General features: G+C 41.3%; 1 protein-coding gene across 1 annotated transcript in view; it reads right to left on the reverse strand.

Annotated features, from left to right (window-relative positions):
- Positions 1-14,370, reverse strand: part of sntg2 (syntrophin, gamma 2) — a 376,324-nt gene that overhangs the window by 50,008 nt on the left and 311,946 nt on the right. The window contains exon 4 of the mRNA XM_014211539.3: positions 1,010-1,067. Within this exon, the coding sequence (XP_014067014.2) occupies positions 1,010-1,067 (58 nt within the window). The remainder of the gene's footprint in view (positions 1-1,009; positions 1,068-14,370) is intronic.

Here is a 14,370-nt window from a genome sequence, read left to right on the forward strand (position 1 = left end):
GATGTTAACTTTCCTCTCTGTGTTATTAGAGGCAGGATGTTAACTTCCTCTCTGGGTTATTAAAGACATGTTCCTCTCTGGTTTATTAGAGGCAGGATGTTAACTTTCCTCTCTGTGTTATTAGAGGCATGATGTTAACTTCCTCTCTGGGTTATTAGAGGCAGGATGTTAACTTCCTCTCTGGGTTATTAGAGACAGGATGTTAACTTCCTCTCTGGGTTATTAGAGGCAGGATGTTAACTTTCCTCTCTGGGTTATTAGAGGCAGGATGTTAACTTTCCTCTCTGGGTTATTAGAGGCAGGATGTTAACTTACTCTCTGAGTTATTAGAGGCAAGATGTTAAATTCCTCTCTGGGTTATTAGAGGCAGAATGTTAACTTCCTCTCTGGGTTATTAGAGGAATGATGTTAACTTTCCTCTCTGGATTATTAGAGGCAGGATGTTAACTTACTCTCTGGGTTATTAGAGGCAGGATGTTAACTTCCTCTCTGGGTTATTAGAGGCAGGATGTTAACTTACTCTCTGGGTTATTAGAGGTAGGATGTTAACTTCCTCTCTGGGTTATTAGAGGCAGCATGTTAACTTACTCTTTGGGTTATTAGAGGCAGGATTTCATGCTTTGACTACCAGAAGGGGGGGTATAATAGCTAAGTTGAAACAGAATGTGTCTAGTTTCTATTCATTACAATTAAACCACTGATTTATACCTTATCAGCAGATTTCCATCTATAGCTGAGCAACTGCATTCTGGTTTAGTAGTCATATAGTAACTACATGACATAAAGGCAACTTAACCTAAAATGTTGTAAATTGATATCCTTCATAACAGTATTGTAAATGTCAGATGTTTCAGACCACATCACTGGGGATGTTTCAGTCCACCTCACTGGCAGATGTTTCAGTCCACCTCACTGGCGGATGTTTCAGTCCACCTCACTGGCGGATGACAGTCCACCTCACTGGCGGATGACTCAGTCCACATCACTGGGAGAAACATTCAATACTTACCAGCTTGATCTTTAAACATCTTTGAAATGACCACAGGCACTTTATGCTCAGCACCACCCTGAGAGTCACAACAGAAAGGTCATTACTAATCACAAAGTGTAACATTTACATAAATCTATGGGAAATATGCACCGAACAAGCAAGCAGATCAAAGTTTCATTCCACAGAGAACTGTACGTTTATCTACAGTTGAAGTCGGAAGTTTACATACACTTAGGTTGGAGTCATTAAAACTCGTTTTTTCAACCACTCCACAAATTTCTTGTTAACAAACTATAGTTTTGGCAAGTCGGTTAGGACATCTACTTTGTGCATGACACAAGTAATTTTTCCAACAATTGTTTACAGACAGATAATTTCACTTATAATTCACTGTACTACAACTCCAGTGGGTCAGAAGTTTACATACACTAAGTTGACTGTGCCTTTAAACAGCTTGGAAAATTCCAGAAAATGATGTCATGGCTTTAGAAGCTTCTGATAGGCTAAGTGACATAATTTGAGTCAATTGGAGGTGTACCTGTGGATGTATTTCAAGGCCTACATTCAAACTTAGTGCCTCTTTGCTTGACATCATGGGGAAATCAAAAGAAATCAGCCAAGACCTCAGAAAATAAATTGTAGACCTCCACAAGTCTGGTTCATCCTTGGGAACAATTTCCAAACGCCTGAAGGTACCACATTCATCTGTACAAACAATAGTACGCAAGTATAAACACCATGGGACCACGCAGCCGTCATAATGCTCAGGAAGGACACGCGTTCTGTCTCCTAGAGATGAAAGTACTTTGGTGCGAAATGTGCAAATCAATCCCAGAACAACAGCAAAGGACCTTGTGTAGATGCTGGAGGAAACAGGTACAAAAGTATCTATATCCACAGTAAAATGACTCCTATATCGACATAACCTGAAAAGCGACTCAGCAAGGATGAAGCCACTGCTCCAAAACCGCCATAAAAAAGCCAGACTACGGTTTGCAACTGCATATGGGGACAAAGATTGTACTTTTTGGAGAAATGTCCTCTGGTCTGATGAAACAAAAATAGAACTGTTTGGCCATAATGACCATCGTTATGTTTGGAGGAAAAAGGCTTGCAAGTTGAAGAACACCATCCCAACCGTGAAGCACAGGACCTCAATCCTATGGAACATTTGTGGGCAGAACTGAAAAAGTGTGTGCGAGCAAGGAGGCCTACAAACCTGACTCGGTTATACCAGCTCTGTCAGGAGGAATGGACCAAAAGTTACCCAACTTATTGTGAGAAGCTTGTGGAAGGCTACCCGAAACGTTTGACCCAAGTTAAACAATTTAAAGGCAATGCTACCAAATACTAATTGAGTGAATGCAAACTTCTAACCAACTGGGAATGTGATAAAATACATCTGAAAAAATTCTCTCTACTATTATTCTGACATTTCACGTTCTTAAAATAAAGTGGTGATCCTAACTGACGTAAGACAGCATTTTTACTTGGATTAAATGTTAGGAATTGTGAAAAACTGAGTTGAAATGTATTTGGCTAAGGTGTATGTAAACTTCCGACTTTCAACTGTAGCAGACACAGTAACAGGAACTTCCTTATCTATACCATGTATGAACTGTACGTTGATCTAGCAGACATAGTAACGGGAACTTCCTCATCTATACCATGTTGATCTAGCAGACACAGCAACAGGAACTTCCTCATCTATACCATGTTGATCTAGCAGACACAGTAACAGGAACTTCCTCATCTATACTATGTTGATCTAGCAGACACAGTAACAGGAACTTCCTCATCTGTACTATGTTGATCTAGCAGACACAGTAACAGGAACTTCCTCATCTATACCATGTTGATCTAGCAGACACAGTAACAAGAACTTCCTCATCTATACCATGTTGATCTAGCAGACACAGTAACAGGAACTTCCTCATCTATACCATGTTGATCTAGCAGACACAGTAACAGACAGTAACAGGAACTTCCTCATCTATACTATGTTGATCTAGCAGACACAGTAACAGGAACTTCCTCATCTATACCATGTTGATCTAGCAGACATAGTAACAGACAGTAACAGGAACTTCCTCATCTATACCATGTTGATCTAGCAGACACAGTAACAGGAACTTCCTCATCTATACCATGTTGATCTAGCAGACACAGTAACAAGAACTTCCTCATCTATACCATGTTGATCTAGCAGACACAGTAACAGGAACTTCCTCATCTATACCGTGTTGATCTAGCAGACACAGTAACAGGAACTTCCTCATCTATACTATGTTGATCTTGCAGACACAGTAACAGGAACTTCCTCATCTGTACTATGTTGATCTAGCAGACACAGTAACAGGAACTTCCTCATCTATACCATGTTGATCTAGCAGACATAGTAACAGACAGTAACAGGACCTTCCTCATCTATACCGTGTTGATCTAGCAGACACAGTAACAGGAACTTCCTCATCTATACCATGTTGATCTAGCAGACACAGTAACAGGAACTTCCTCATCTGTACTATGTTGATCTAGCAGACACAGTAACAGGAACTTCCTCATCTATACCATGTTGATCTAGCAGACACAGTAACAGACAGTAACAGGAACTTCCTCATCTATACCGTGTTGATCTAGCAGACACAGTAACAGGAACTTCCTCATCTATACCATGTTGATCTAGCAGACACAGTAACAGGAAGTTCCTCATCTATACCATGTTGATCTAGCAGACACAGTAACAGACAGTAACAGGAACTTCCTCATCTATACCGTGTTGATCTAGCAGACACAGTAACAGGCACTTCCTCATCTATACCATGTTGATCTAGCAGACACAGTAACAGGAAGTTCCTCATCTATACCATGTTAATCTAGCAGACAAAGTAACAGACAGTAACAGGAACTTCCTCATCTATACTGTATTGATCTGGCAGACACAGTGACAGACAGAGTAACAGGTACTTCCTCATCTATACCGTGTTGATCTAGCAGACACAGTAACAGACAGTAACAGGAACTTCCTCATCAATACCATGTTGATCTAGCAGACACAGTAACAGGAACTCCCTCATCTATACCATGTTGATCTAGCAGACACAGTAACAGGAACTTCCTCATCTATACCATGTTGATCTAGCAGACACAGTAACAGGAACTTCCTCATCTATACTATGTTGATCTAGTTGACACAGTAACAGACAGTAACAGGAACTTCCTCATCTATACCATGTTGATCGAGCAGACACAGTAACAGGAACCTCCTCATCTATACCGTGTTGATCTAGCAGACACAGTAACAGGAACTTCCTCATCTATACCATGTTGATCTAGCAGACACAGTAACAGGAACTTCCTCATCTATACCGAGGTGATCTAGCAGACACAGTAACAGGAACTTCCTCATCTATACTATGTTGATCTTGCAGACACAGTAACAGGAACTCCCTCATCTATACCATGTTGATCTAGCAGACACAGTAACAGGAACTTCCTAATCTATACCATGTTGATCTAGCAGACATAGTAACAGACAGTAACAGGACCTTCCTCATCTATACCGTGTTGATCTAGCAGACACAGTAACAGGAACTTCCTCATCTATACTATGTTGATCTAGCAGACACAGTAACAGGAACTTCCTCATCTGTACTATGTTGATCTAGCAGACACAGTAACAGGAACTTCCTCATCTATACCATGTTGATCTAGCAGACACAGTAACAGACAGTAACAGGAACTTCCTCATCTATACCGTGTTGATCTAGCAGACACAGTAACAGGAACTTCCTCATCTATACCATGTTGATCTAGCAGACACAGTAACAGGAAGTTCCTCATCTATACCATGTTGATCTAGCAGACACAGTAACAGAGAGTAACAGGAACTTCCTCATCTATACCGTGTTGATCTAGCAGACACAGTAACAGGCACTTCCTCATCTATACCATGTTGATCTAGCAGACACAGTAACAGGAAGTTCCTCATCTATACCATGTTGATCTAGCAGACACAGTAACAGACAGTAACAGGAACTTCCTCATCAATACCATGTTGATCTAGCAGACACAGTAACAGGAACTCCCTCATCTATACCATGTTGATCTAGCAGACACAGTAACAGGAACTTCCTCATCTATACTATGTTGATCTTGCAGACACAGTAACAGGAACTCCCTCATCTATACCATGTTGATCTAGCAGACACAGTAACAGGAACTTCCTCATCTATACCATGTTGATCTAGCAGACATAGTAACAGACAGTAACAGGACCTTCCTCATCTATACCGTGTTGATCTAGCAGACACAGTAACAGGAACTTCCTCATCTATACTATGTTGATCTAGCAGACACAGTAACAGGAACTTCCTCATCTGTACTATGTTGATCTAGCAGACACAGTAACAGGAACTTCCTCATCTATACCATGTTGATCTAGCAGACACAGTAACAGACAGTAACAGGAACTTCCTCATCTATACCGTGTTGATCTAGCAGACACAGTAACAGGAACTTCCTCATCTATACCATGTTGATCTAGCAGACACAGTAACAGGAAGTTCCTCATCTATACCATGTTGATCTAGCAGACACAGTAACAGACAGTAACAGGAACTTCCTCATCTATACCGTGTTGATCTAGCAGACACAGTAACAGGCACTTCCTCATCTATACCATGTTGATCTAGCAGACACAGTAACAGGAAGTTCCTCATCTATACCATGTTGATCTAGCAGACACAGTAACAGACAGTAACAGGAACTTCCTCATCAATACCATGTTGATCTAGCAGACACAGTAACAGGAACTCCCTCATCTATACCATGTTGATCTAGCAGACACAGTAACAGGAACTTCCTCATCTATACCATGTTGATCTAGCAGACACAGTAACAGGAACTTCCTCATCTATACTATGTTGATCTAGTTGACACAGTAACAGACAGTAACAGGAACTTCATCATCTATACCATGTTGATCGAGCAGACACAGTAACAGGAACCTCCTCATCTATACCGTGTTGATCTAGCAGACACAGTAACAGGAACTTCCTCATCTATACCATGTTGATCTAGCAGACACAGTAACAGGAACTCCCTCATCTATACCATGTTGATCTAGCAGACACAGTAACAGGAACTTCCTCATCTATACTATGTTGATCTTGCAGACACAGTAACAGGAACTCCCTCATCTATACCATGTTGATCTAGCAGACACAGTAACAGGAACTTCCTCATCTATACCATGTTGATCTAGCAGACATAGTAACAGACAGTAACAGGACCTTCCTCATCTATACCGTGTTGATCTAGCAGACACAGTAACAGGAACTTCCTCATCTATACTATGTTGATCTAGCAGACACAGTAACAGGAACTTCCTCATCTGTACTATGTTGATCTAGCAGACACAGTAACAGGAACTTCCTCATCTATACCATGTTGATCTAGCAGACACAGTAACAGACAGTAACAGGAACTTCCTCATCTATACCGTGTTGATCTAGCAGACACAGTAACAGGAACTTCCTCATCTATACCATGTTGATCTAGCAGACACAGTAACAGGAAGTTCCTCATCTATACCATGTTGATCTAGCAGACACAGTAACAGACAGTAACAGGAACTTCCTCATCTATACCGTGTTGATCTAGCAGACACAGTAACAGGCACTTCCTCATCTATACCATGTTGATCTAGCAGACACAGTAACAGGAAGTTCCTCATCTATACCATGTTGATCTAGCAGACACAGTAACAGACAGTAACAGGAACTTCCTCATCAATACCATGTTGATCTAGCAGACACAGTAACAGGAACTCCCTCATCTATACCATGTTGATCTAGCAGACACAGTAACAGGAACTTCCTCATCTATACCATGTTGATCTAGCAGACACAGTAACAGGAACTTCCTCGTCTATACTATGTTGATCTAGTTGACACAGTAACAGACAGTAACAGGAACTTCATCATCTATACCATGTTGATCGAGCAGACACAGTAACAGGAACCTCCTCATCTATACCGTGTTGATCTAGCAGACACAGTAACAGGAACTTCCTCATCTATACCATGTTGATCTAGCAGACACAGTAACAGGAACTTCCTCATCTATACCGAGGTGATCTAGCAGACACAGTAACAGGAACTTCCTCATCTATACTATGTTGATCTTGCAGACACAGTAACAGGAACTTCCTCATCTGTACTATCTTGATCTAGCAGACACAGTAACAGGAACTTCCTCATCTATACCATGTTGATATAGCAGACACAGTAACAGGAACTTCCTCATCTATACCATGTTGATCTAGCAGACATAGTAACAGACAGTAACATGACCTTCCTCATCTATACAGTGTTGATCTAGCAGACACAGTAACAGGAACTTCCTCATCTATACCATGTTGATCTAGCAGACATAGTAACAGACAGTAACAGGACCTTCCTCATCTATACAGTGTTGATCTAGCAGACACAGTAACAGGAACTTCCTCATCTATACCATGTTGATCTAGCAGACACAGTAACAGACAGTAACAGGAACTTCCTCATCTATACTATGTTGATCTAGCAGACACAGTAACAGGAACTTTCTCATCTACACCATGTTGATCTAGCAGACACAGTAACAGGAACTTCCTCATCTATACTATGTTGATCTAGCAGACACAGTAACAGGAACTTCCTCATCTGTACTGTGTTGATCTGGCAGACACAGTAACAGACAGAGTAACAGGTACTTCCTCATCTATACCGTGTTGATCTAGCAGACACAGTAACAGACAGTAACAGGAACTTCCTCATCTATACCGTGTTGATCTAGCAGACACAGTAACAGGACCTTCCTCATCTATACCATGTTGATCTAGCAGACATAGTAACAGACAATAACAGGACCTTCCTCATCTATACCGTGTTGATCTAGCAGACACAGTAAACAGGAACTTCCTCATCTATACCATGTTGATCTAGCAGACACAGTAACAGACAGTAACAGGAACTTCCTCATCTATACTGTGTTGATCTGGCAGACACAGTAACAGACAGAGTAACAGGTACTTCCTCATCTATACCGTGTTGATCTAGCAGACACAGTAACAGACAGTAACAGGAACTTCCTCATCAATACCAAGTTGATCTAGCAGACACAGTAACAGGAACTTCCTCATCTATACTATGTTGATCTAGCAGACACTGTAACAGGAACTTCCTCATCTATACCGTGTTGATCTAGCAGACACAGTAACAGGAACTTCCTCATCTATGCCATGTTGATCTAGCAGACACAGTAACAGACAGTAACAGGAACCTCCTCATCTATACCATGTTGAACTAGCAGACACAGTAACAGACAGTAACAGGAACTTCCTCATCTATACCAAGTTGATCTAGCAGACACAGTAACAGGAACTCCCTCATCTATACCATGTTGATTTAGCAGACACAGTAACAGGAACTGCCTCATCTATACTATGTTGATCTAGCAGACACGGTAACAGGAACTTCCTCATCTATACCGAGTTGATCTAGCAGACACAGTAACAGGAACTTCCTCATCTATACCATGTTGATCTAGCAGACACAGTAACAGGAACTTCCTCATCTATACTATGTTGATCTAGCAGACACGGTAACAGGAACTTCCTCATCTATACCGTGTTGATCTAGCAGACACAGTAACAGGAACTTCCTCATCTATACCATGTTGATCTAGCAGACACAGTAACAGACAGTAACAGGAACTTCCTCATCTATACCATGTTGATCTAGCAGACACAGTAACAGGAACTTCCTCATCTATACCATGTTGATCTAGCAGACACAGTAACAGGAACTTCCTCATCTATACCATGTTGATCTAGCAGACACAGTAACAGGAACTTCCTCATCTATAATATGTTGATCTAGCAGACACAGTAACAGGAACTTCCTCATCTGTACTATGTTGATCGAGCAGACACAGTAACAGACAGTAACAGGAACTTCCTCATCAATACCAAGTTGATCTAGCAGACACAGTAACAGGAACTTCCTCATCTATACTATGTTGATCTAGCAGAGACAGTAACAGGAACTTCCTCATCTATACCGTGTTGATCTAGCAGACACAGTAACAGGAACTTCCTCATCTATACCATGTTGATCTAGCAGACACAGTAAAAGACAGTAACAGGAACCTCCTCATCTATACCATGTTGAACTAGCAGACACAGTAACAGACAGTAACAGGAACTTCCTCATCTATACCAAGTTGATCTAGCAGACACAGTAACAGGAAATCCCTCATCTATACCATGTTGATCTAGCAGACACAGTAACAGGAACTTCCTCATCTATACTATGTTGATCTAGCAGACACAGTAACAGGAACTTCCTCATCTATACCGTGTTGATCTAGCAGACACAGTAACAGACAGTAACAGGACCTTCCTCATCTATACTATGTTGATCTTGCAGACACAGTAACAGGAACTTCCTCATCTATACCATGTTGATCTAGCAGACACAGTAACAGACAGTAACAGGAACTTCCTCATCTATACCGTGTTGATCTAGCAGACACAGTAACAGGAACTTCCTCATCTATACCATGTTGGTCTAGCAGACACAGTAACAGACAGTAACAGGAACTTCCTCATCTATACCATGTTGATCTAGCAGACACAGTAACAGGAACTTCCTCATCTATAATATGTTGATCTAGCAGACACAGTAACAGGAACTTCCTCATCTGTACTATGTTGATCTAGCAGACACAGTAACAGGAACTTCCTCATCTATACCATGTTGATCTAGCAGACACAGTAACAGACAGTAACAGGAACTTCCTCATCTATACCGTGTTGATCTAGCAGACACAGTAACAGGACCTTCCTCATCTATACCATGTTGATCTAGCAGACATAGTAACAAACAGTAACAGGACCTTCCTCATCTATACCGTGTTGATCTAGCAGACACAGTAACAGGAACTGCCTCATCTATACCATGTTGATCTAGCAGACACAGTAACAGACAGTAACAGGAACTTCCTCATCTATACTGTGTTGATCTGGAAGACACAGTAACAGACAGAGTAACAGGTACTTCCTCATCTATAACGTGTTGATCTAGCAGACACAGTAATAGACAGTAACAGGAACTTCCTCATCAATACCAAGTTGATCTAGCAGACACAGTAACAGGAACTTCCTCATCTATACTATGTTGATCTAGCAGACACAGTAACAGGAACTTCCTCATCTATACCGTGTTGATCTAGCAGACACAGTAACAGGAACTTCCTCATCTATACCATGTTGATCTAGCAGACACAGTAACAGACAGTAACAGGAACCTCCTCATCTATACCATGTTGAACTAGCAGACACAGTAACAGGAACTTCCTCATCTATAATATGTTGATCTAGCAGACACAGTAACAGGACCTTCCTCATCTATACAGTGTTGATCTAGCAGACACAGTAACAGGAACTTCCTCATCTATACCATGTTGATCTAGCAGACATAGTAACAGACAGTAACAGGACCTTCCTCATCTATACAGTGTTGATCTAGCAGACACAGTAACAGGAACTTCCTCATCTATACCATGTTGATCTAGCAGACACAGTAACAGACAGTAACAGGAACTTCCTCATCTATACTATGTTGATCTAGCAGACACAGTAACAGGAACTTTCTCATCTACACCATGTTGATCTAGCAGACACAGTAACAGGAACTTCCTCATCTATACTATGTTGATCTAGCAGACACAGTAACAGGAACTTCCTCATCTGTACTGTGTTGATCTGGCAGACACAGTAACAGACAGAGTAACAGGTACTTCCTCATCTATACCGTGTTGATCTAGCAGACACAGTAACAGACAGTAACAGGAACTTCCTCATCTATACCGTGTTGATCTAGCAGACACAGTAACAGGACCTTCCTCATCTATACCATGTTGATCTAGCAGACATAGTAACAGACAGTAACAGGACCTTCCTCATCTATACCGTGTTGATCTAGCAGACACAGTAAACAGGAACTTCCTCATCTATACCATGTTGATCTAGCAGACACAGTAACAGACAGTAACAGGAACTTCCTCATCTATACTGTGTTGATCTGGCAGACACAGTAACAGACAGAGTAACAGGTACTTCCTCATCTATACCGTGTTGATCTAGCAGACACAGTAACAGACAGTAACAGGAACTTCCTCATCAATACCAAGTTGATCTAGCAGACACAGTAACAGGAACTTCCTCATCTATACTATGTTGACCTAGCAGACACTGTAACAGGAACTTCCTCATCTATACCGTGTTGATCTAGCAGACACAGTAACAGGAACTTCCTCATCTATGCCATGTTGATCTAGCAGACACAGTAACAGACAGTAACAGGAACCTCCTCATCTATACAATGTTGAACTAGCAGACACAGTAACAGACAGTAACAGGAACTCCCTCATCTATACCATGTTGATCTAGCAGACACAGTAACAGGAACTTCCTCATCTATACCATGTTGATCTAGCAGACACAGTAACAGGAACTTCCTCATCTATACTATGTTGATCTAGCAGACACGGTAACAGGAACTTCCTCATCTATACCGTGTTGATCTAGCAGACACAGTAACAGGAACTTCCTCATCTATACCATGTTGATCTAGCAGACACAGTAACAGACAGTAACAGGAACTTCCTCATCTATACCATGTTGATCTAGCAGACACAGTAACAGGAACTTCCTCATCTATACCATGTTGATCTAGCAGACACAGTAACAGGAACTTCCTCATCTATACCATGTTGATCTAGCAGACACAGTAACAGGAACTTCCTCATCTATAATATGTTGATCTAGCAGACACAGTAACAGGAACTTCCTCATCTGTACTATGTTGATCGAGCAGACACAGTAACAGACAGTAACAGGAACTTCCTCATCAATACCAAATTGATCTAGCAGACACAGTAACAGGAACTTCCTCATCTATACTATGTTGATCTAGCAGAGACAGTAACAGGAACTTCCTCATCTATACCGTGTTGATCTAGCAGACACAGTAACAGGAAATTTCCTCATCTATACCATGTTGATCTAGCAGACACAGTAAAAGACAGTAACAGGAACCTCCTCATATATACCATGTTGAACTAGCAGACACAGTAACAGACAGTAACAGGAACTTCCTCATCTATACCAAGTTGATCTAGCAGACACAGTAACAGGAACTCCCTCATCTATACCATGTTGATCTAGCAGACACAGTAACAGGAACTTCCTCATCTATACTATGTTGATCTAGCAGACACAGTAACAGGAACTTCCTCATCTATACCGTGTTGATCTAGCAGACACAGTAACAGGAACTTCCTCATCTATACCATGTTGATCTAGCAGACACAGTAACAGACAGTAACAGGAACCTCCTCATCTATACCATGTTGAACTAGCAGACACAGTAACAGGAACTTCCTCATCTATAATATGTTGATCTAGCAGACACAGTAACAGGAACTTCCTCATCTGTACTATGTTGATCGAGCAGACACAGTAACAGACAGTAACAGGAACTTCCTCATCAATACCAAGTTGATCTAGCAGACACAGTAACAGGAACTTCCTCATCTATACTATGTTGATCTAGCAGAGACAGTAACAGGAACTTCCTCATCTATAACGTGTTGATCTAGCAGACACAGTAACAGGAACTTCCTCATCTATACCATGTTGATCTAGCAGACACAGTAAAAGACAGTAACAGGAACCTCCTCATCTATACCATGTTGAACTAGCAGACACAGTAACAGACAGTAACAGGAACTTCCTCATCTATACCAAGTTGATCTAGCAGACACAGTAACAGGAACTCCCTCATCTATACCATGTTGATCTAGCAGACACAGTAACAGGAACTTCCTCATCTATACTGTGTTGATCTAGCAGACACAGTAACAGGAACTTCCTCATCTATACCGTGTTGATCTAGCAGACACAGTAACAGGAACTTCCTCATCTATACCATGTTGATCTAGCAGACATAGTAACAGACAGTAACATGACCTTCCTCATCTATACCGTGTTGATCTAGCAGACACAGTAACAGGAACTTCCTCATCTATACCATGTTGATCTAGCAGACACAGTAACAGACAGTAACAGGAACTTCCTCATCTATACTATGTTGATCTTGCAGACACAGTAACAGGAACTTCCTCATCTATACCATGTTGATCTAGCAGACACAGTAACAGACAGTAACAGGAACTTCCTCATCTATACCGTGTTGATCTAGCAGACACAGTAACAGGAACTTCCTCATCTATACCATGTTGATCTAGCAGACACAGTAACAGACAGTAACAGGAACTTCCTCATCTATACCATGTTGATCTAGCAGACACAGTAACAGGAACTTCCTCATCTATACCATGTTGATCTAGTAGACACAGTAACAGGAACTTCCTCATCTATAATATGTTGATCTAGCAGACACAGTAACAGGAACTTCCTCATCTGTACTATGTTGATCTAGCAGACACAGTAACAGGAACTTCCTCATCTATACCATGTTGATCTAGCAGACACAGTAACAGACAGTAACAGGAACTTCCTCATCTATACCGTGTTGATCTAGCAGACACAGTAACAGGACCTTCCTCATCTATACCATGTTGATCTAGCAGACATAGTAACAGACAGTAACAGGACCTTCCTCATCTATACCGTGTTGATCTAGCAGACACAGTAACAGGAACTGCCTCATCTATACCATGTTGATCTAGCAGACACAGTAACAGACAGTAACAGGAACTTCCTCATCTATACTGTGTTGATCTGGAAGACACAGTAACAGACAGAGTAACAGGTACTTCCTCATCTATACCGTGTTGATCTAGCAGACACAGTAATAGACAGTAACAGGAACTTCCTCATCAATACCAAGTTGATCTAGCAGACACAGTAACAGGAACTTCCTCATCTATACTATGTTGATCTAGCAGACACAGTAACAGGAACTTCCTCATCTATACCGTGTTGATCTAGCAGACACAGTAACAGGAACTTCCTCATCTATACCATGTTGATCTAGCAGACACAGTAACAGACAGTAACAGGAACCTCCTCATCTATACCATGTTGAACTAGCAGACACAGTAACAGACAGTACCAGGAACTTCCTCATCTATACCAAGTTGATCTAGCAGACACAGTAACAGGAACTCCCTCATCTATACCATGTTGATCTAGCAGACACAGTAACAGGAACTTCCTCATCTATACTATGTTGATGTAGCAGACACAGTAACAGGAACTTCCTCATCTATACCGTGTTGATCTAGCAGACACAGTAACAGGAACT

This window comes from Salmo salar, chromosome 09 (genome assembly GCF_965601325.2).
Source record: "Salmo salar chromosome 09, fSalSal1, whole genome shotgun sequence".
NCBI classification, from domain to species: domain Eukaryota; kingdom Metazoa; phylum Chordata; class Actinopteri; order Salmoniformes; family Salmonidae; genus Salmo; species Salmo salar.